Source organism: Scyliorhinus torazame, chromosome 18, assembly GCF_047496885.1.
Source record: "Scyliorhinus torazame isolate Kashiwa2021f chromosome 18, sScyTor2.1, whole genome shotgun sequence".
Taxonomy (NCBI): Eukaryota; Metazoa; Chordata; class Chondrichthyes; order Carcharhiniformes; family Scyliorhinidae; genus Scyliorhinus; species Scyliorhinus torazame.
The window spans coordinates 27,469,620-27,493,047 of NC_092724.1; the positions used below are offsets into that span (position 1 = coordinate 27,469,620).

At 52.9% G+C, this 23,428-nt stretch overlaps 1 protein-coding gene across 3 annotated transcripts in view; it reads left to right on the forward strand.

The window, feature by feature from the left end:
• Positions 1 to 20,387, forward strand: part of mast3b (microtubule associated serine/threonine kinase 3b) — a 180,914-nt gene extending 160,527 nt beyond the window's left edge. For all 3 annotated transcript variants that reach the window (XM_072482439.1, XM_072482437.1, XM_072482438.1), the window contains 4 exons: positions 666 to 788; positions 3,558 to 3,694; positions 15,011 to 15,192; positions 15,446 to 20,387. In XM_072482439.1, the coding sequence (XP_072338540.1) occupies positions 666 to 788; positions 3,558 to 3,694; positions 15,011 to 15,192; positions 15,446 to 16,797 (1,794 nt within the window). In that variant the 3' untranslated portion in view covers positions 16,798 to 20,387. The remainder of the gene's footprint in view (positions 1 to 665; positions 789 to 3,557; positions 3,695 to 15,010; positions 15,193 to 15,445) is intronic.
• Positions 20,388 to 23,428: the final 3,041 nt, after the last annotated feature.

Consider the following 23,428-nt stretch of genomic DNA (forward strand, 5'->3'; position numbering starts at 1 on the left):
TATGTGCATCACACTCCTGACTTATGCCTTGTCGATAGAATTATAGAATCCCTACAGTGAGAAGAAGGCCATTCGGCCCATCAAGTCTGCACCCACCCTTCGAAAGGGCACCCTACCCGCCCCAATTTCATCTGCATCGGGTTTCAATGCACCCCCCCACCCCACTCCACCATTCACGCTGCCATTAACTCCCTCTTGCCCCCCCCTCCTCTCCCCTCCCCCCAAGATCGCTGGCATCGGGGCTCTACCAATGGGTCTCCCTTCAGCCCCCCTCCCACCTACTCACTGGCATCAAGCTCCTCCAGCACAATCACCGGTGATGGCACGCCCCTCCACCAAGATGCTATGAGGTCACCAAATTTCCCCCCTTCATGGCCCCAGACTTCAAGCCCCATCCTTTACAGACACCGCCCCTTTCAGGCCCTGCCCCCTTTCAGGTCCCACCCTCTGGCAGTGCCTACCTGACAATGCAGGCTTGACACTGCCAGGGTGCCGGGGGCCGTGCAATGGTACGAGCTAGTCAACTTTACAAATGGCGACCTCACAGCCAGAGCTCCAGCTATCCAAGATAATTTCGGGAAAGGATGTCCTGCCGTCAGAAACCGCGAGTTCATGTTAATGGCTTTCCAGCTTGTTGCCCAGCTCTTGTTTTTGCTTTGTTACAGAGTGTGGAAGAAGGAAGTCCAGCTCACGAGGCAGGATTGGGCGCTGGTGACCTCATCACACACATCAACGGCGAATCAGTACTGGGACTTGTTCACACAGATGTGGTGGGCCTCCTCCTGAAGGTATTTCCTGTCATATTTCTCAATGGCGCAAGTTTATTATAATTCCCTGAATAGGAAATGTCAATCGATAACCCACAGAGTCCATCCCATCCTCAACTCATAATCTCACAATGTCTGCCCCTCCACATTCCAAGTCCCACGTTGTCTATTCTTCAATTATTCCTTTTTTTTTTACATCATTTTATGGGATCTGTTCATTGGTGGTTAGGCCAGCATTTATTGCCCATCCTTGATTGTCCTTGAGAAGGTGGGGGTGAGCGACCTTCTTGAGCCATTGGACTCCATGGGGTGTTTGTACACCCACAGTGCTGTTATGAAGGTAGAGTGCCTGACAATAGATTAAAGGCAAGATAAGGGCTCATGGAGTTGGAGGTGATATATTGGCATGGATGGCATACTGGTTAAAGGACAGGAAGCAAAGAATAGGCATAAATGGGGCATTTTCAAGTTAGCAGACTGTGATTAGTGGAGTTCTACAAGGGTCAGTTCTGGGGCCTCGGACATTAGCAATCTATAATAATGGCAGAGAGTAATGTGTCTTAAGTTTGCTGACAACGCAAAACTAGGTGGGAATGTAAGCTGTGGGGAGGACATAAAGAGGCTGACAGGTTAAATGAGTGGGCAACAAGATGGCAGATGGAATATAATATGGGGAGGTTCAAAATTATTCACTCTGGTCACAAGGATATAAAAGAAGAATATTTTTAACAAGTTGGTGAAACTTGTAAATGTTGATTTTTAAGACAATTGTGTACACTCATACGAGGAACACAGAAAGATAGCATAAATAAGAGCAAAATGCTGCTGATGCTGTAAATCTGAAATAACAGCCGGAGTGTGGCGACTAGGGGCTTTTCACAGTAACGTCATTGCAGTGTTAATGTAAGCCTACTTGTGACATTAATAAAGATTATTATTATAAAATGCAAAAAAAAAACTCAGCGGGTCTGGCAGCATCTGTAGAGGGAGAAACACATTAAATGTTTCAAGCCCGTTAAACTCTTCTACAGAAAATTAGAATGCAGATGCAGCAAGCAATTAGGAAGGCAAATGGCTTGTTGGCTTATATTAAAAAGGGTTTGGAGTACAAGAATAAAGAAGCTTTTCTGCAGTTGCAGAGAGTTTTGCTGAGGCCACATCTGGAATACCGTGTGCAGTTTCAAGGTAGAATTTTCCCTTTATTCATCAAAGTGGCGGCTCAGGCGGGAAAAGCGACGTACGGCTCACTGGCTGCACAGCTGGCTTTTCTTGCACATTGTGCAGCGTTTGGATGAAGAAAAATCGAAGGCACGGCCTACACTGTCACACTGGCAGGGCGGGGCCGGGCACATCTGGCAACGTCGAAGGGCACCCCGACCTCCGATTAATAAAAAAACTCAAAGCCACCCTCCCACCCACATGGAGACAGCCAGCCCCACACGCACATGCCCCCTCCCCCCCACCACCACCACAAGCACGGGAACACACCCATTATGGAGCTCCCCTGAGGGCCTCTCCCAGTACTGCCCCCTGGCATTGTACCCTGGCATTGCCCCTGGCATTTCCCCCAGCACTATTCCATGGCACTGTCCCTTGGCACTTCCCCTGGCACTACCCCCTGGATCTCTGGCACTGCCCCGGCACTGCGGATTCCCTTCACATGATTGCCATTTAAAAAAACAAATTGTAAAAATATGTGATGTCACATTGGCGAGGGGAAGCTCCCAATGTGTGTGTGTGTGTGTGTGTGTGTGTGGTGTGGGGGTGGGGGGGGGGGGGTAATGCAGCAGGGAAGCCCATTAATGATATTATAATTTGTGTAACTAAGATTCCCGAGGCTGGGGAGCCACAGGGTGGGAAAGGTTGAGGGGGTTGGAGAGGCATTGGGAGGTACAGTTGGGGATGGTTTGGATTGGATTGGATTTGTGTAGACAGGAGCAGGCAAAGTCAGCGGCTTGGGGGGAACAGTTCGGAGGTGGGGGATCAGTAAGGAGATGGTGGGGGGTGGGGAAATGGGGAGGTGGGGGTAGTTGGTAGGTCAGATGGGTGGGGTTTTAAACGAGGGTTAGTCAGACTTGTGGGCTGGTCGGGTGGTTGGGATGGTGGTGGGTATTTGGCGGATAGTCAGAGTTGAGGGGTTGGTGGGCATTGGGGAAGGTGGGGGGGGGGTTTGTGGGGTGGGTAGTGGGGGATGGGCCGGTAATCGTGCGTGGGGGTGGGAGATCGGGTGGTCAGGTGGTTGGGAGGGGTGTGGAGTGGGGGGATTTGGGCATTGGGGAAGAGTTGAGGTTGAGGTGCAGCGAGTCGGGGGGTGTAGACGGGAGTCCGATGGAGGGGTCTGGGGTGGTCAGTATTATAGTTAGCTAGGGGTTAGAAGTGGTTTTGATCCTTCTAGCAATTCCCGGGTGTGCTGCTCTGAGAGGCAGAATCATTCCAAGGCTCTGACTTTACTGCGATGGTTCCCAGTGCAGAGTAATTGCCCGATCAAAGTTGACATTTTCCACATTATTCCTGTGCAGTCCTCGTGTGGGGAATTTCAGTGTCCGTCAGCACATCTTCTGGAGTACCTCCAGGTTATAACCCACCCCTGTCCCACCGCCCCCCTGCCCCCCACCACACACACACACACACACACATATACACACACACAGGTTGGAAGATCTGGGCCAATATTTATCTTTTCCATCTTGTAAACACAGTCATTTCATAAACCCTTTTATCAGGAGAGTTTAACCATTATATTCCTTTTGCTACCAACAATTCTCGATAACGGTCTTCTTTCTCACACAGAGTGGAAACAAGGTGGTTCTGTCCTCCACTCCACTGGAAAACACTTCAATAAAGATTGGCCCTGCCAGGAAGCTGAGCTTCAGGGGCAAGATGGCGCGACGTAGCAAAAAGGGTCGAAAGAAGGACGGCCAGGACAGGTAAGTGTCATTTAGTGCACCATTTCTAAGGATATAGACAGACATAAAATATAACTTCCTCACCTTCCTGGACAGTCCGGGCTGGAATAATAACAGCCAGCCACACCTTTTGTAGGCTGCCCCGATACCCCAAAAATTAAAATACAACCCCCCCCCCCCCACCCCATTGAACTCCACTCCCCCCCAAACAATGACACCGCCCCGCCAACACCACACCAGCGACTATGGAACACCCCCCTCACGGAAAAACCCGACGTAACACCACTGCCCTCTCTTCAGATCAGCCCCCCCGTGCACCAACTGCACCCCACGGACAGCTCCCACCCCCCCTAGGAACAGCCTCCCCCACCCACCCACCGGCATTGCCCCTTCACACTGCCCTGTGACATTGCCCCTGAGCACTGCCCCATGGCATTTCCCGGGCAATGGATCCCCCTCTCAACTGAGTGATGCACTCGTCTGAACTCCTCGGGATTGTCAGGCGCACATCGCGGGTGACCTGTCGTGATTCACGGCAAGTTGATATGGCAGCAGGGAGGGAATTATTAGGCGCAGAGGCTTGATGATCACATGTTATTGTATTCTAATAGAGCTCCTGGTGTTCAACGTCAGGATTCACGTTACATCATTGGCGGGGGGTGGTCAGAAAGATAAACTATTTACAATATCTAACTAATACTCTGACCTTCAGGATAAATATGAAGTACAAGCCAATTGTGATCCAAAATCCCACACTACACAATAAATGGCAGATGCGACCAAGGCAGAGTCCATGGATTTCTCAACAAACCAACCAGATGTCAGTAACACTGCCAGTCAGCCAATCTCATTGAAACTCTGTCACTGTCATGAGAGGTTCCAGTCTTCACCTTCGAACAGCAAGTGTTGGAATTCTCTTCAAATGTCGCTGGACCTCAGGTGGCATCAGCAAAGGCCCACCTCACAGGGTTTCAATCTCATCTTCTGAGATTCCGTTCCCCTGCACTCAAATCCCAACTCACATGCACAATTTCACCTCTTCAGCTGTGCCACGCAGGAGCCTACTGCTCCAAAGGTATACCTTTGCCCCAATGGCCTGCAGCATGAGATCACCAACGTTTGGCTGCCTTCTTAATGTCTGCTCCCCGTATCTCTTTTCCTGTTTTGTGCATATTTCATTGTCCTCCTTTTGTAAGTGTAATGGAACTTATTCCTGTCCCTCTCCCCTGTCTGGGACTTAAAATTTCTGAACACATCCCTGTCCCCTCTCCCTTTGGGACCTATCTCTCACCCCTCTCCGTGTCAGCTGCTTGGGGCACTTGCCTACATCATGTTGCTCTTCTCCAGGAATCTGACCTGCGGATTCACACCATCTGCTAATGCACACGTGCATTGTACCCAAAGAACTAAAAACCACTCCCAGTCTGTACACGTGTAGCCCACTCCCGGTCTGTACATGTGTAGCCCACTCCTGGTCTGTACATGTGTAGCCCACTCCCGGTCTGTACATGTGTAGCCCACTCCCGGTCTGTACATGTGTAGCCGACTCCCAGTCTGTACACGTGTAGCCCACACCCGGTCTGTACACGTGTAGCCCACTCCCGGTCTGTACATGTGTAGCCCACTCCCGGTCTGTACATGTGTAGCCCACTCCCGGTCTGTACATGTGTAGCCCACTCCCAGTCTGTACATATGTAGCTCACTCCCGGTCTGTACATGTGTAGCCCACTCCCAGTCTGTACATGTGTAGCCCACTCCCGGTCTGTACATGTGTAGCCCACTCCCGGTCTGTACATGTGTAGCCCACACCCGGTCTGTACACGTGTAGCCCACTCCCGGTCTGTACATGTGTAGCCCACTCCCGGTCTGTACATGTGTAGCCCACTCCCGGTCTGTACATGTGTAGCCCACTCCCGGTCTGTACATGTGTAGCCCACTTCCAGTCTGTACATATGTAGCTCACTCCCGGTCTGTACATGTGTAGCCCACTCCCAGTCTGTACATATGTAGCTCACTCCCGGTCTGTACATGTGTAGCCCACTCCCGGTCTGTACATGTGTAGCTCCCTCCCAGTCTGTACATGTGTAGCCCACTCCCAGTCTGTACAGGTGTAACTCATTCCCGGTCTGTACATGTGTCCGCCACTCCCAGCCTGTACATGTGTAACCCACTCCCAGTCTGTACATGTGTAGCCCACTACCAGTCTGTACATGTGTAGCCCACTCCCAGTCTGTACATGTGTAGCCCATTCCCGGTCTGTACATGTGTAGCTCAATCCCTGTCTGTACATGTGTAGCTCCCTCCCAGTCTGTACATGTGTAGCCCACTCCCAGTCTGTACATGTGTAGCCCACTCCCAGTCTGTACATGTGTAGCTCACTCCCTGTCTGTACATGTGTAGCTCACTCCCTTTCTGTACATGTGTAGCTCACTCCCAGTCTGTACATGTGTAGCCCACTCCCAGTCTGTACATGTGTAGCCCACTCCTGGTCTGTACATGTGTAGCCCACTCCCAGTCTGTACATGTGTAGCCCACTCCCAGTCTGTACAAGTGTAGCCCACTCCCAGTCTGTACATGTGTAGCCCACTCCTGGTCTGTACATGTGTAGCCCACTCCCAGTCTGTACATGTGTAGCCCACTCCCGGTCTGTACATGTGTAGCCCACTCCCCGTCTGTACATGTGTAGCCCACTCCCGGTCTGTACACGTGTAGCCCACTCCCGGTCTGTACCTATGTAGCCCACTCCCAGTCTGCACATGTGTAGCCCACTCCCAGTCTGTACATGTGTAGCCCACTCACAGTCTGTACATGTGTAGCTCACTCCCAGTCAGTACATGTGTAGCCCACTCCCAGTCAGTACATGTGTAGCCCACTCCCAGTCTGTACATGTGTAGCCCACTCACAGTCTGTACATGTGTAGCCCACTCCCAGTCTGTACATGTGTAGCCCACTCCCAGTCTGTACATGTGTAGCCCACTCCCAGTCTGTACATGTGTAGCCCACTCACAGTCTGTACATGTGTAGCCCACTCCCGGTATGTACATGTGTCGGCCACTCCCAGTCTGTACATGTGTAGCACACTCCCAGTCTGTACATGTGTAGCCCACTCCCAGTCTGTACATGTGCAGCCCACTCCCAGTCTGTACATGTGTAGCCCACTCCCAGTCTGTACATGTGTAGCCCACTCCCAGTCTGTACATGTGTAGCCCACTCCCCGTCTGTACATGTTGAGGTACCCTCAATAATGATGCTTAGAGATTAAACTGTAAAGAAGGCTTTATTAGGCTAATAACTATGCTTCAGATTTGGACGAGAGTTGACTGCTATACAGACCATGAGGCAGGCCTTTATGTATGGCTCCCAGATGGGCGGAGCCAGAGGCGGAGTCCCCAGGGTTCCAAGCCTGGTCTTAAAGGGGACATCACCTTACATGATGATAAGGCAGTAACCGTTCATCACATTCACCCCCTGTTTAAAAAGGAGTCCGGCGGGGGTGAAGTGCCATCATAGATCCATCCGTCTCGGCGGCCGGATCGTCCTCCTCGATCTCCTCAGTTCGGGCGGTGGTGCGGACGTCCCGGTTGAGGGCACATCCGGGAGCACAGCGGTCGGAGCTTCGGTCCGGGTCGGGGCAGAGAGACTAGGCAGGGCCGGGGGTAGCGGAGCCGGCGCCGGCGGGGTGTGTAAAGGGGCGCAAGGAGCTCACCAACGGGTGGTAGGGCCGGAAGGGGGTGTGTTGTAGGGGGCGACGGGTCCTGCAGGGGAGCGGCGCCGGAAGGGGCGTCTGTGGTGGAGGATCCAGCGGGCGCCAGATCCCGGAGGGAAACCGTATCTTGCCTGCCGTCGGAGTACTCCACGTAGGCGTACCTGGGGTTGGCGTGGAGCAGTCGGACCTTTTCAACTAGGGGGTCCGTTTTATGGCTCCTCGCGTGCCTCCGGAGAAGAACAGGTCCCGGAGCCGTCAGCCAAGGTGGAAGCGAGACCCCGGAGGTAGACTTCCTGGGGAAGAGAAACAATCGCTCATGAGGGGTCTCATTTGTGGCCGTGCAGAGGAGTGACCTAATGGAGTGTAGGGCATCGGGTAGGACCTCCTGCCAGCGGGTGGTTGGGAGATTTCTCGACCGCAGGGCCAGAAGGACAGCCTTCCACACGGTCGCGTTCTCCCTCTCCACCTGCCCGTTTCCCCGTGGGTTATAGCTGGTCGTTCTGCTCGAGGCGATGCCTTTGCTGAGCAGATACTAATGCAGTTCATCGCTCATGAACGATGTACCCCGGTCGCTGTGGATATAAGCAGGGAAACCGAACAGGGTGAAGATGCTGTGCAGTGCCTTAATCACCGTGGCTGAGGTCATGTCGGTGCAGGGAATGGCGAATGGGAAACGGGAGAACTCATCGATCACGGTGAGGAAATAGGCATAACGGTTGGTGGACGGGAGGGGCCCCTTGAAGTCCACGCTCAGTCGCTCAAAGGGGCCCGAGGCCTTCACGAGCCGAACCTTGTCTGGCCGATAGAAGTGCGGTTTGCACTCCGCACAGACCTGGCAGGCCCTGACCATGGCCTTGACCTCCTTGGTTGAGTAAGGTAGGTTGCGGGACTTGATGAAATGGACGAGCCGGGTAACCCCCGGGTGGCAGAGGTCATTGTGGATGGCTTGCAGGCGGTCCTCCTGCGCGTTGGCGCATGTGCCGCGGGACAGGGCATCTGGGGGCTCGTTGAGCTCCCCTGGACGATACTTGATATCGTACGAGTAGGTGGAGAGTTCGATCCTCCACCTCAAAATTTTATCGTTTTTTATTTTGCCCCGTTGCGTGTTATCGAACATATAGGCGACCGACCGTTGGTCGGTGACGAGGGTAAACCTCCTACCGGCGAGGTAGTGTCTCCAGCACCGCACAGCCTCCACAATGGCTTGTGCCTCCTTTTCGACTGCAGAGTGTTGAACCTCGGAGGCGGTGAGGGTTCGGGAGAAGAACGCTACTGGTCTGCGTCCTTGATTGAGGGTAGCAGCCAGGGCGATGTCTGATGCATCGCTCTCTACCTGGAAAGGGATGGTTTCGTCCACCGCGTGCATGGCGGCCTTGATGATGTCGGCCTTGATGCGGTTGAAGGCTCAGCCGAGAGGGGAAAAGTGGTGGTCTTTAGGAGTGGGCGGGCTTTGTCCGCATACTTGGGGACCCACTGGGCGTAATAGGAGAAAAGCCCCAAGCACCGTTTGAGGGCCTTGAGGCTGCGGGGGAGAGGGAGTTCCTTAAGGGGGCGCATGCGGTCGGGGTCGGGACCTAGGACCCCGTCTTCCACGACATAGCCGAGGATGGCCAGCCGGGTGGTGTGGAAAATGCATTTGCCCTCGTTATAGGTCAGGTTAAGGGCTCGGGCGGTCTGGAGGAACATTTTGAGGTTAGCGTCATGGTCCTGCTGATCATGGCCGCAGATGGTGACATTGTCCAAGTACGGGTATGTAGCCCGCAAACAGTACTGGTCCACCATTTGGTCCATCGCCCTTTGAAAGACGGAGACCCCATTTGTGACACCAAAGGGGACCCTGAGGAAGTGGAAGAGCTGGCCGGCTGCTTCGAAGGCAGTATAGAGGCGGTCTTTTGGTCGGATGGGGAGCTGGTGGTAGGCAGATTTGAGGTCGACCGTAGAAAAGACTCGGTATTGGGCGATCCGATTTACCATTTCCGCGATGCGAGGAAGGGGGTACGCATCAAGCTGCGTGAATCGGTTTATGGTCTGGCTATAATCCACGACCATCCGTTTCTTCTCCCCGGACCGGACTACCACCACTTGCGCTCTCCAAGGGCTGTTGCTAGCCTCGATGACCCCCTCTCCCAGTAAACGCTGGACCTCTGACTTGATAAAAGCCATATCTTGGGCACTGTAGCGCCGGCTCCTGGTGGCGACGGGCTTACAGTCGGGAGTGAGGTTAGCGAATAGCGAGGGGGGTGCGACTTTCAGTGTCGCAAGGCAGCACACCGTAAGGGGGGGCAAGGGTCCGCCGAACTTCAGTGTCAGGCTTCGGTGGCTGCACTGGAAATCCAGTCCGAGCAGCAGGGGGGCACAGAGGTGAGGGAGGATATAAAATTTGAAACGGGTGTATTTGGCACCCTGGATCGAGAGATCCGCAATACAGTACCCCGTGATTTGTACCGAGTGGGACCCAGATGCGAGGGCTATGGTTTGGGATGTGGGATGGGTGCGTAGGGAGCAGCGCCTTACCGTTTCAGGGTGGATAAAGCTCTCTGTGCTCCCGGAGTCGAAGAGGCATGCAGTGTCGTGCCCGTTGACCTGGACCTGCATCATGGAGTTCTGCAGGTCTTTTGGCCGAGTTTGATCGAGGGTGATCGCACCCAGTCGCGGGTAGTCGGAGTCGTAAAATGGCCGCTGCCGTTGGTCGCACGTGTCGGGTCGAGAAGATGGCCGCCGACCAGATGGCCGCTCCCATGATTCGCACGAGGCTGATGACGCGTCAGAAGAGGACGTGTCGGGTCGGTGCGCAGCAGCATTGCGAGGCCTGCGGGCCTGAGAGCGTGATTTTCGGGCCGGCTGTTCTTTGTTTTTCTGGCCCCTGGGTCTGGCCAGGCAGACCCTCGCAAAGTGCCCTTTCATCCCGCAGTCGCTGCAGATCGCGGAGCGGCTGGGCAGCGTGGGCGTGGGTGCTGGCCCTGCCCGCAGAAGTAGCAAGGTGTGCCCCCATGGTGAGCGGGTCGCCGCGTGGCGCAGGCCTGTAATACGGGCGAGTCTGAGGAAGTCCGGGGGGGGCTGGCAGAGTCCGCGGGGTACGTACCCAAGTTATGTCGGGCCACCTCCAGCGAGGAGGCGAGCGTTAGCGTCTCCTGGAGGTCTTTTGCCCCGTTTTCGAGCAGTCGCTGCCGGATGTATGTTGAGCGGATGCCGGACACGAAAGAATCTCTGATGTGCAGGTTCATATGGACTTCCCCTGTCACATCCTGATGGTCACAGTCCCTGGCCAGCGCGGTGAGTTTCTCAACAAACTCGTCGAGCGATTCCCCCGAGCGCTGCCGGCATGTAGAGAGCAGATGCCGGGCGTGCACCTCATTGACGGGCTTGACAAACCGCTTGCGGAGCAACTCAATCGCTTCCTCATAAATCGTCGCCTTTTCGAGCGTGGCGGAGATTCTGTGACTCACGCGGGCGTGGAGTAGACGCAGCTTGCGTGGCCCCAGGATGGGAGTCTCTGCGGAGTCCAGGTAGGCCTCGAAGCACCGCAGCCAGTATTTAAAAATTTCCTTTGCCTCCGGCATTCGTGCTTCCAGATTGAGCTTCTCTGGTTTTAGGCCTGCGTCCATCCTGAATCTAGTTTAGCCTAATAAATTGAGGTACCCTCAATAATGATGCTTGGAGATTAAACTGTAAAGAAGGCTTTATTAGGCTAATAACTATGCTACAGATTTGGACGAGAGCTGACTGCTATACAGACCATGAGGCAGGCCTTTATGTATGGCTCCCAGATGGGCGGAGCCAGAGGCGGAGTCCCCAGGGTTCCAAGCCTGGTCTTAAAGGGGACATCACCTTACACGATGATAAGGCAGTAACCATTCATCACACATGTGTAGCCCACTCCCAGTCTGTACATGTGTAGCCCACTCCCGGTCTGTACCTGTGTAGCCCACTCCCGGTCTGTAAATGTGTAGCCCACTCCCAGTCTGTACATGTGTAGCCCACTCCCAGTCTGTACATGTGTAGCCCACTCCCAGTCTGTACATGTGTAGCCCACTCCCAGTCTGTACATGTGTAGCCCACTCCCGGTCTGTACATGTACAGCCCATTCCCAGTCTGTACATGTGTAGCCCACTCCCAGCCTGTACATGTGTAGCCCACTCCCGGTCTGTACATGTGTAGCCCACCCCCGGTCTGTACATGTGTAGCCCACCCCTGGTCTGTACATGTGTAGCCCACTCCCAGTCTGTACATGTGTAGCCCACTTCCAGTGTGTACATGTGTAGCCCACTCCCAGTCTGTACATGTGTAGCCCACTCCCGGTCTGTCCATGTGTAGCCCACTCCCAGTCTGTACATGTGTAGCCCACTCCCGGTCTGTACATGTGTAGCCCACTCCCAGTCTGTACATGTGTAGCCCACTCCCCTTCTGTACATGTGTAGCCCACTCCCGGTCTGTACATGTGTAGCCCACTTCCGGTCTGTACATGTGTAGCCCACTCCCAGTCCGTTCATGTGTAGCCCACTCCCAGTCTGTACATGTGTAGCCCACTCCCGGCCTCTACATGTGTAGCCCACTCCCAGTCTCTACATGTGTAGCCCACTCCCGGTCTGTACATGTGTAGCCCACTCCCAGTCCGTACATGTGTACATGTGTAGCCCACTCCCGGTCTGTTCATGTGTAGCCCACCCCCAGTCTGTACATGTGTACCCCACTCCCAGTCTGTACATTTGTAGCCCACTCCCGGTCTGTACATGTGTAGCCCACTCCCGGTCTGTACATGTGTAGCCCACTCCCGGTCTGTACATGTGTAGCCCACTCCCGGCCTGTACATGTGTAGCCAACTCCCAGCCTGTACATGTGTAGCCCACTTCCGGTCTGTACATGTGTAGCCCACTCCCAGTCTGTACATGTGTAGCCCACTCCCAGTCTGTACATGTGTAGCCCACTCCCGGTATGTACATGTGTCGGCCACTCCCAGTCTGTACATGTGTAGCCCACTCCCAGTCTGTACATGTGTAGCCCACTCCCGGTATGTACATGTGTCGGCCACTCCCAGTCTGTACATGTGTAGCCCACTCCCGGTATGTACATGTGTCGGCCACTCCCAGTCTGTAAATGTACTGCCCACTCACAGTCTGTACATGTGTACTCCACTCCCAGTCTGTACATGTGTAGCCCACTCCCAGTCTGTATATGTGTAGCCCACTCCCGGTATGTACATGTGTAGCTCACTCCCAGTCTGTACATGTGTAGCCCACTCCCAGTCTGTACATGTGTAGCCCACTCCCGGTATGTACATGTGTAGCTCACTCCCAGTCTGTACATGTGTAGCCCACTTCCGGTCTGTACATGTGTAGCCCACTCCCAGTCTGTACATGTGTAGCCCACTCCCAGCCTGTACATGTGTAGCCCTCTCCCAGTCTGTACATGTGTAGCCCAATCCCAGTCTGTACATGTGTAGCCCTCTCCCAGTCTGTACATGTGTAGCCCAATCCCAGTCTGTACATGTGTAGCCCACTCCCAGTCTGTACATGTGTACTCCACTCCCGGTCTGTACATGTGTAGCCCACTCCCGGTCTGTACATGTGTAGCCCACTCCTAGCCTGTACATGTGTAGCCCACTCCCGGTCTGTACATGTGTAGCCCACTCCCGGTCTGTACATGTGTAGCCCACTCCCGGTCTGTACATGTGTAGCCCACTCCCGGTCTGTACATGTGTAGCCCACTCCCGGCCTGTACATGTGTAGCCCACTCCCGGTCTGTACATGTGTAGCCCACTCCCAGTCTGTACATGTGTAGCCCACTCCCAGTCTGTACATGTGTAGCCCACTCCCAGTCTGTACATGTGTAGCCCACTCCCAGTCTGTACATGTGTAGCCCACTCCCGGTATGTACATGTGTCGGCCACTCCCAGCCTGTACATGTGTAGCCCACTCCCGGTCTGTACATGTGTAGCCCACTCCCGGTCTGTACATGTGTAGCCCACTCCCAGTCCGTACATGTGTACATGTGTAGCCCACTCCCGGTCTGTTCATGTGTAGCCCACTCCCAGTCTGTACATGTGTAGCCCACTCCCAGTCTGTACATGTGTAGCCCACTCCCAGTCTGTACATGTGTACCCCACTCCCAGTCTGTACATTTGTAGCCCACTCCCGGTCTGTACATGTGTAGCCCACTCCAGGTCTGTACATGTGTAGCCCACTCCCGGTCTGTACATGTGTAGCCCACTCCCAGTCTGTACATGTGTAGCCCACTCCCGGCCTGTACATGTGTAGCCCACTCCCAGCCTGTACATGTGTAGCCCACTTCCGGTCTGTACATGTGTAGCCCACTCCCAGTCTGTACATGTGTAGCCCACTCCCAGTCTGTACATGTGTAGCCCACTGCCAGTCTGTACATGTGTAGCCCACTCCCGGTATGTACATGTGTCGGCCACTCCCAGCCTGTACATGTGTAGCCCACTCCCAGTCTGTACATGTACTGCCCACTCACAGTCTGTACATGTGTACTCCACTCCCAGTCTGTACATGTGTAGCCCACTCCCAGTCTGTACATGTGTAGCCCACTCCCAGTCTGTACATGTGTAGCCCACTTCCGGTCTGTACATGTGTAGCCCACTCCCAGTCTGTACATGTGTAGCCCACTCCCGGCCTGTACATGTGTAGCCCACTCCCAGTCTGTACATGTGTAGCCCACTTCCGGTCTGTGCATGTGTAGCCCACTCCCAGTCTGTACATGTGTAGCCCACTCCCAGCCTGTACATGTGTAGCCCTCTCCCAGTCTGTACATGTGTAGCCCAATCCCAGTCTGTACATGTGTAGCCCTCTCCCAGTCTGTACATGTGTAGCCCAATCCCAGTCTGTACATGTGTAGCCCACTCCCAGTCTGTACATGTGTACTCCACTCCCGGTCTGTACATGTGTAGCCCACTCCCGGTCTGTACATGTGTAGCCCACTCCTAGCCTGTACATGTGTAGCCCACTCCCGGTCTGTACATGTGTAGCCCACTCCCGGTCTGTACATGTGTAGCCCACTCCCGGTCTGTACATGTGTAGCCCACTCCCGGTCTGTACATGTGTAGCCCACTCCCGGTCTGTACATGTGTAGCCCACTCCCGGTCTGTACATGTGTAGTTCACTCCCGGTCTGTGCATGTGTAGCTCACTCCAGTTCTGTACATGTGCAAAAGCTCCAAATCCCATTCGGTAACAAAGCTCCCAATCTACTTAATGTAAATTTAAGTATCGTTTCCACAACAAAAACATGTTGTCCCTGGAAAATCGCAGCTTGAAATTCCTGTTTACAGGCTTAATGCTGGATTAAGTTGGGCGTCACTAACATACACTTGAAACCATGCAAGAGAAAATAAGGAAACGGTGGATGAAATTGCAGAATCGTTCTATGGAAGGCAGTGACATTTTTATAATGTTCTGCACTACTCAGTTTTAAACCCGATTCTTCACCAAAGTATAAAGTCACATAAATGTTTGCGGCATAAAGAACAAGATCATAATGTTAGCTGCACCGCAGCCTGTGCTACATTTGAAATCTTCTATCTTTGCTGTGCTCACTGGGTTTGCAGGAATAGCCTGTGCCTCGGTTTTCCCCTTTGAGGGAAGCGAATTAATCAAATGTTATTTTTGCTGTTAACAGGAAGAGATCACATTTGCAGAAGTCTTCCAAGCAGACACGGGCGATGCACACAAGCAAAAGCTTCTCGTCTGCCCTACCACAGCCCCTTTCATCTGGAGAAAGTGTTCCTGGGTCACCCACTCTCAGTCTGTCTCCAGGACCAGCAACTCCCTGGCAAACCCCTGCTCCCGAGCTCCAGTCAGGTGACAAAGCAATTCATCCTGCGGTTGATTTACTTTTCTTATGTTGGATTGTGGAGCAAATGAGCCCTATTTTTCTCACGGTTAACTGCATGTTTCTTTATCTTTTTCTATCCCTGGGTTGTAAACGGTTCAAATTTGTTCCTGAGCTGACTTGACAGCAGTAGAGACAGAGTTGCTGCTTCAATTTAAAAAGCAGACACACACAAAGTTTTGTGAAGGCCACTGAGTGAAACTAACTCTCTCTTTCTTATAGGGGCCAACTCGCCTCTGAGCACATCCCCTGGATCCAGTGCTCCAACTTCACCAGCTGGGAGTGTCAGACCCTGCACTCTCCATGGGCTGGGTCCCAAACCCGGTAATCAGCGCTACAAGGCTGGCCGTCGGAAATCTATCAACAGTATCCCACCCTCCCCTCTGGCATGCACATCATCACCAACGCCCCAAGTGCCCTCGCCACACCGCTCTCCATCTCCTTTACCAGGCTATTCAAAGAACATCCAGGCGTACCCTGGCAAGATGCTGTCACCCCCAACCACCGTTAGGCATTCGATTCGAGTCCGCGCTGGAGATTCACCACGATCGCCACTGTTGAAACGTGTGCAGTCAGCAGAGAAGCTGTCGGCTGTCTATCTTGCCGATAAGAAACAGAGTAGCTCAGGAAAACATGCGGCAACATCTTCCGGTGAAGGAATAAATGAAACTTTGCAGAAAGAGTGCCGAAATCTGGGTGAGGTGGGCGAGGACCAAACTTTACCAGACGGGCAGGGTCCAGGAGAGAACGTGGGCCACGATCATGTTGGAACTCAGAAGCTAAGGGAGTCGACGGCCGAGGGACACGAGAGCGACCAAGACAGAGTCGTAATGAAAAAGCTGATTTGGTCAGAACGGCGTGATTCATTTAAGAAGCAAGAAGCAGTGCAGGAAGTGGGCGTTGATGCAGCTGATGTAACAACTGTTGCTGGTGAGTGGGAAAGAACGAAGAAAGACGGAGGGAGGGAGGGAGCAGACAGAATAGAGGAGAAATGTTCTGAGCATAAGGCAGCATGGGGGAAGGGGATCTTTGGCTCTGACGCAACGTCTGAAGAAGATTCCGATCTTAAAGAACCCTCCAGCCTGAAATCAGTGCCACAAATCGAAGTTCATAAGTCAGGGGTGGAAAGTCATCAAAGGGGAGCTGTGGAATGGACATGTCATGTGACCAGTCCCATTCAAGGCTTGTGTCACGATCCAGTTGGACAGTTCTCAACAGGAGGCTCAGAAATGAGCAGCATGAGGAAGCAGCGGGCGCCAACGCTGAGGCCAGAGGGGCAGGTGTTGCACACCGAGGTGGAAACACTGGGTGCTGTACATCACCCACATCAGTCGGATTTACCCTGCTGTCACGGAAAGACTCAAACCTCCTTGTGGACTGAAGGAAGTCCAACACAAACCGGGCACCACGGAAAGGAGGCACCGACACGCAGCAGGGAGAGCGCGATGTGCACAGACACTAAACTGCAAAGCCAGTCTGGGAAACAGGAAGCGCACGAGGACAACACAATCGCTTCAAGCTCCCCAGCCAAGAAATCAACACGAAATCGCAAGAAAGGAAGAGTTAAAGACTGAACTGCAGAGGTGCCAGCCCAGAACAATTGGAAAACGTTACATTCAAGGTGGATTGGCGGGGGGGGTTAACTTTTTCAAAACACGTCTTCATGTTAGTGCAGTTTTAGTAATGCAGCAAATCACATTTACTTGAAAAACTGCCGAATGCTACTGTCACAGTGATGGAAAGGATGTATCGGGACCGACTGAGAGTTTGAGCCACCAATGTATTTCTGACAACATAAGACATTTTTAAATCCCGCCGGTTTATACAAGATTGGATAACAATATGTTTGATACATCACAGCACAGAACTATTGAATGTGCCTACAACCAAGGATACAACATTGTGAGAAGTAAAAATATCATCCTAAGTCTCATCAGGGGCTGGTTTAGGACATGGCTAAATCGCTGGCTTTTAAAGCAGACCAAGGCAGGCCAGCAGCACGGTTCAATTCCCGTACCAGCCTCCCCGAACAGGCGCCGGAATGTGGCGACTAGGGGCTTTTCACAGTAACTTCATTTGAAGCCTACTTGCGACAATAAGCGATTTTCATGTCATTTAATCAATGAAAGCTAAAATCATCATTGTACACACTTTGATAAAGCAGTGTGTAACGCAGCCAAGGATCTGCCCTCAGTTGTGCAACGTGATCACTTAAACCCCATGTCCACGTGTTAGTGAAGTGTGGGAGTGGCTGTTTGAGGCCAATTCTTTGTGACCCATTGATAATCAGAAAGTAAAACAGCAGCTGGACATTTCTTGGGAGAGTTTTCAATATTTCTCATCCCAGTTGAAGGTTTGCTAGAATTCTGACCTTGTTACAAACTTGAAAAGTGAAATTTTAATGGTTGACGTCTGTTGTAATTTAGAAACTCCACTCCGTATCCAACCAGAGTGTTTGATGGGTCAGTGTAGAGGGAGCTTCACTCTGTATCTAACCCCCTGCTGCATCTGTCCTGGGAGTGTTGATGGGGACAGTGTAGAGGGAGCTTTACTCTGTATCTAACCCATGTTAGAACACAGAACATAGAACAGTACAGGCCCTTCAGCCCACGATGTTGTGCCGACCATTTATCCTAATCTAAGATCAACCTCACCCACACCCCTTCAATTTACTGCTGTCCATATGCCTGTCCAAGAGTTGCTTAAATGTCCCTAATGACTCTGACTCCACCACCTCTGCTGGCAGTGCATTCCACACACCCACCACTCTCTGTGTAAAGAACCGACCTCTGACATCTCCCCTACACCTTCCTCCAATCACCTTGAAATGATGTCCCCTCGTGACAGCCATTTCCGCCCTGGGGAAAAGCCTCTGGCTATCCACTCTATCCATGCCTCTCATCACCTTGTACACCTCTATCAAGTCACCTCTCTGCCTTCTTCACTTCAGTGAGAAAAGCCCTAGCTCCCTCAACCTTTCTTCATAAGACATGCCCTCCAGTCCAGGCAACATCCTGGTAAATCTCCTCTGCACCCTCTCCAAAGCATCCACATCCTTCCTATAATGAGGCGACCAGAACTGGACACAATATTGCAAGTGTGGTCTAACCAGGGTTTTATAAAGCTGCAGCAAAACCTTGCGGCTCTTAAACTCAATCTCCCTGTTAATGAAAGCCAACACACCATACGCCTTCTTAACAACCCTATCAACCTGGGTGGCAACTTTGAGGGACCTATGTACGTGGACCCCAAGATCCCTCTGTTCCTCAGCACTTCCAAGAATCCTGCCTTTAACCCTGTATTCAGCATTCAAATTTGACTTACCTGTCCTGGGAGTGTTTGGTGGGGACAGTGTAGTGGGAGCTTTACTCTGTGTCTAACCCCGTGCTGTACCTGATCTGGGAGTGTTTGATGGGGACAGTGTAGAGGGAGCTTTACTCTGTATCTAACCCCACGCTGTAACTGTCCTGGGCATGTTTGATGGGGACAGTGTAGAGGGAGCTTTACTCTGTATCTAACCCCGTGCTGCACCTGTCCTGGGAGTGTTTGATGGGGACAGTGTAGAGGGAGCTTTACTCTGTATCTAACCCCGTGCTGTACCTGTCCTGGGAGTGTTTGATGGGGACAGTGTAGAGGGAGCTTTACTCTGTATCTAACCCCGTGCTGTACCTGTCCTGGGAGTGTTTGATGGGGACAGTGTAGAGGGAGCTTTACTCTGTATCTAACCCCGTGCTGCACCTGTCCTGGGAGTGTTTGATTGAATTAATTAAACAACCCTTTTCAAATAAAGGACCATTTCTTGAAGGGACAATTCGACCTGTCAATCAATGGTGCCAAAAGCAACTTGCCCTTCACCTTCACACTCAGTTCTTCAGACCAATCTAACCATCTTATTCTGGGACCTTGCTCTAGTGGAACAAAAGGACTTCAATAATTTAAATCCAGGGATTTATTTTGGCGTTCACTGAGTAAATGTTGCCGTTTGGGTTGGTCAACACTGACCAACCCAGGTTTGTACTTTCTGTAAATGTGTGACACCAGCCCTCAGACACAATATCCTTGAGGAATGAGCAAGCGTGTTGACTGACTGCTGTCGTGTATTATTGGGGCTGCGTGGCCAGGCTAACCTATATTAACCTTCCTTTCCTGCAAATTGTGCCAAATGGGGGTTTCTTAAGTTGTGTTCTTTTCTTTTATTCATGGCCGGAGGACCGCACTTACTGTCCAGTCAGAAACAACAAGAAAGGCAGCAAGTGCCTGGTTTTGTCTGTGTGCTAATTCAGATGTTAATGTGGTGAGTCAACCAACCCAGTGAACTGGTCAAGACTCACGATTGGTTTCAAAACCAATAATGCCTGAGTTGACAGACTATGGGCAGAGGGATAACATATGGCTCTGCCTGAAAACGGCCTGGAACCCTCCAGCTGCACAGCCCAGTTTTCATTCCAGATCTTGAGCCTCTGTGAAGAAAGGAAAATGAGTGGGCAAAGTTTTCCCATCTGTCTTGAGGGCTCTGACAGAGCTGACAAGGACGGTTCCACCGGGACCGGGGCGCCATCTTTAAAGGGCGCCCTGATCAGGACTGAACATCAATCTCCCCCTCCACCCCCGCCCCCCCCCCCCCACCAACAGTCATCGCGCTCCCTATCCCCCTCCCCACCATCGCTGCCAACACACATCAGCCCTCCCCACATCCCCACAAGCATCCACTCCCGAACACACAACGGGCTTTCTCTCTCTTTACCAATCATACCATCAGCTCCTTCGTACGAGTCATTGATATAAATTGCGAAGAGTTGAGGCTCCAGCACTGATCCCTGTGGCACACCACTCATCACACCCTGCCAACCAGAAAAAGACCCATTCATGCCTACCCTCTGTTTCCTGTTAACCAGCCCATCTTCTATCCATGCCCGTATGTGACCCTCTACACCAGGACCTTACCAAATGCCTCCTAAAATCCAAGTGGTTCAGCTTTGAACTATGACACAGATTGATTCAGTGAAAAACGGAATGCAATTTTAACAGAAGTTCCATCCTGTGTTTGTGCATTTTCTCACCTGTTTAATATTCAAGTTTTTTTAAAAAAAACTTTCCATCTGCTGGATTTGGTCTGATTGTCTCTTTGTAACAGCTTTTAATAAAGGACTTTGCCATTTCTTAACATTTTCTGCTTTATTAAAAGAACAGTCAGTAGAGATGTCACATGACTGGAAGACAAGTCAGCCAGCCCTCGGACTCCACACCTATCCTCACTCGTCTCTCAGGGAGCAGGCAGCCCATCAGTAGCCCGGCAGGTGTGGCCTGAGAAATGCAGGTCCCTTAAACGGAGAAATCCTGCTGGAAGTGCGTTCAGAACTGGTGCACGGATGACTTTCACCATCGTCTCGTTTATCGTTTAATCTCTCCTGTGTCCACTTTGTATCACTTTCGCTTTGTTCTACCTTTTCACCAACCCTCTCCCGCCCTCCACTTGCTACTGTCACATTCCTAACTTACCCCAGTTTTGAAGAAAGATCATCAACCTGAAATATTGGGCAGTGCCTTCCATTCTGGGTGAGCTGAAATGGGAGTTATTGTTGTTCGGGGGTGGAGGAGGCCACGTGCGATCTCATGCCACACATGTGTGAGGAACACAGCGTATCTCGCAGCGTGGCATGGTAGGACATCACCTCATGGGGTCAATGGTTTGGGGCCACGTTGAGAGAGCTCCCAGACAGCCGTTCACTCACTACAAGCCAGGAGTTTCAGTTTGACTGTGGTGCAAGATTCTGCATCAGCCAGAATGTCCCAGCGAAAACAATTTGTGGCCTTATGGTTTACAAAAGATTCTGCAGATTTCCCCTCCAGGCTGCCCACGAAAGACAGGAGGCGCTGTTTCCCAGGGGAGGCAGCAGAAGGCGATGTTTCCCAGGGGTGGCAGCAGGAGGCGCTGTTTCCCAGGGGAGGCAGCAGGTGGCGCTGTTTCCCAGGGGTGGCAGCAGGAAGCGCTGTTTCCCAGGGTATGCATGAGGAGGCGCTGTTTCCCAGGGGTCGCAGCAGGAGGTGCTGTTTCCCAAGGTTGGTAGCAGGAGGTGCTGTTTCCCAGGGGAGGCAGCAGGAGGCGTTTTCCCCAGGGGAGGCAGCAGGAGGCGATGTTTCCCAGGGGTGGCAGCAGGAGGTGTTTTTTCCCCAGGGGTGGCAACAGGAGGTTTTTTTTCCCAGGGGTGACAGCAGAAGGCGCTATTCCCAGGGGTGGCAGCAGGAGGCGCTGTTGCCCAGGGGTGGCAGCAGAAGGCGCTATTCCCAGGGGAGGCAGCAGGTGGCGTTGTTTCCCAGGGGTGGCAGCAGGAGGCGCTGTTTCCCAGGGATGGCAGCAGAAGGCGCTGTTGCCCAGGGGTGGCAGCAGAAGGTGCTATTCCCAGGGGTGGCAGCAGGAGGCGCTGTTTCCCAGGGATGGCAGCACGAGGCGTTGTTTCCCAGGGGTGGCAGCAGGAGGTGCTATTCCCAGGGGTGGCAGCAGGAGGCGCTGTTTCCCAGGGGTCGCAGCAGGAGGTGCTGTTTCCCAGGGGTGGCAGCAGGAGGCGCTGTTTCCCAGGGGTGGCAGCAGGAGGTGCTCTTTCCCAGGGGTGGCAGCAGGAGGTGCTGTTTCCCAGGGGTGGCAGCAGGAGGCGCTGTTTCCCAGGGGTGGCAGCAGGAGGTGCTGTTTCCCAGGGGTGGCAGCAGGAGGCGCTGTTTCCCAGGGTTGGCAGCAGGAGGCGCTGTTTCCCAGGGGTGGCAGCAGGAGGCGCTGTTTCCCAGAGGAGGCAGCACGAGGCGCTGTTTCCCAGGGGTGGCATCAGGAGGCGCTGTTTCCCAGGGGTGGCAGCACGAGGTGCTGTTTCCTAGGGGCGGCAGCAAGAGGCGCTGTTTCCCAGGGATGGTAGGAGGAGGCGCTGTTTCCCAAAGTTGGTAGCAGGAGGCGGTTTCCCAGGGGTGGCAGCAGGAGGCGCTGTTTCCCAGTGGTGGCAGCAGGAGGTCCTTCATCTCACCACGGAGACTTGGGTGGAGGTTAGGGCCCATGAGGCGCACAGGAGAACAGCCCAGAAGTACAAAAAGAGGATGAATGATCTGCAGCGCTCGGCCAAGTTGAATGGATTTGTCTACTTATTGCTAAGGGCATCGGGCAAGAGTAAGTGTGCAAGTGCGCAATGATGTTCAACAGCTGTTTGGGTTGGAACACTCACCTCTGAAGGCACATGTGCACTGAATGTGTGACTGCCACTTCCTGCTATCGACTTTCTATCAGTTGCAGGACATCGTGTTTGTTAGTCACTTACTGGGAAGGGCACAGGAGCTGGCATGCGCATGCCTGTTCCGAAACTGCTCATAAACCCCATTGGGGTGGTCATCAATCCTGCTGTCTGCGGGACGAGAACACCACACATCAGGAGGGAGGTGCCGGTACCCCACAGTCAGAGCCGCCTCACGGAAATGCCCTTTAGCACGGGGTGGAGGGCTATGAACTGCTGCTGCTCACCTTTCAGCTCTGTGCTTTTGCTCACCATCCAGACACTTGCCTTGTTGCTGTCCAGCGGTGGAGTTCACTAGCGGAGGTCACTCCACGGTCCCATATAACTGGGGATTGCGTTGGTTCACAGATATGGGCGGCACAGGAACACAGTGTTTAGCACTGTTGCTTCACAGTGCCAGGGTCCCGGGTTCGATTCCCTGCTGGGTCACTGACTGTACGGAGTCTGCACGTTCTCCCCCTGTCTGCGTGGGTTTCCTCCCACAAGTCCCGAAAGACGTGCTGTTGGGTGAATTAGACAATCTGAATTCTCCCTCTGTGTACCCGAACAGGTGCCGGGGTGTGGCAACTAGGGGATTTTCACAGTAACTTCATTGCAGTGTTAAGCCTACTTGTGACAATAAAGATTATTATTATTATTCCCAGGATGCTTGTGTTATTTTTGGCCTTGTGGAGTGCGCGGACCTGGTATATGTAGGTTGGCCTCAGCTACACCACACTTTTTAGTTTTCTGAAAAATCTCTTACTTTCCTTTTATTTGCACTAGAACCCCAGGTTCCTGAACTCCAGGCACCCGGTGCGGAGGGTGCTGGGGAGGGAGGAGGACCTCATCGTGGACCTGCTTCTTGGCCTGACCAACCTGGCTGTTAATAGCCAGCGGGCAGCTGAAGGGGTTGTCTGTCCTAACTGTTTCATTGAATCCGGACAGTGCAGAA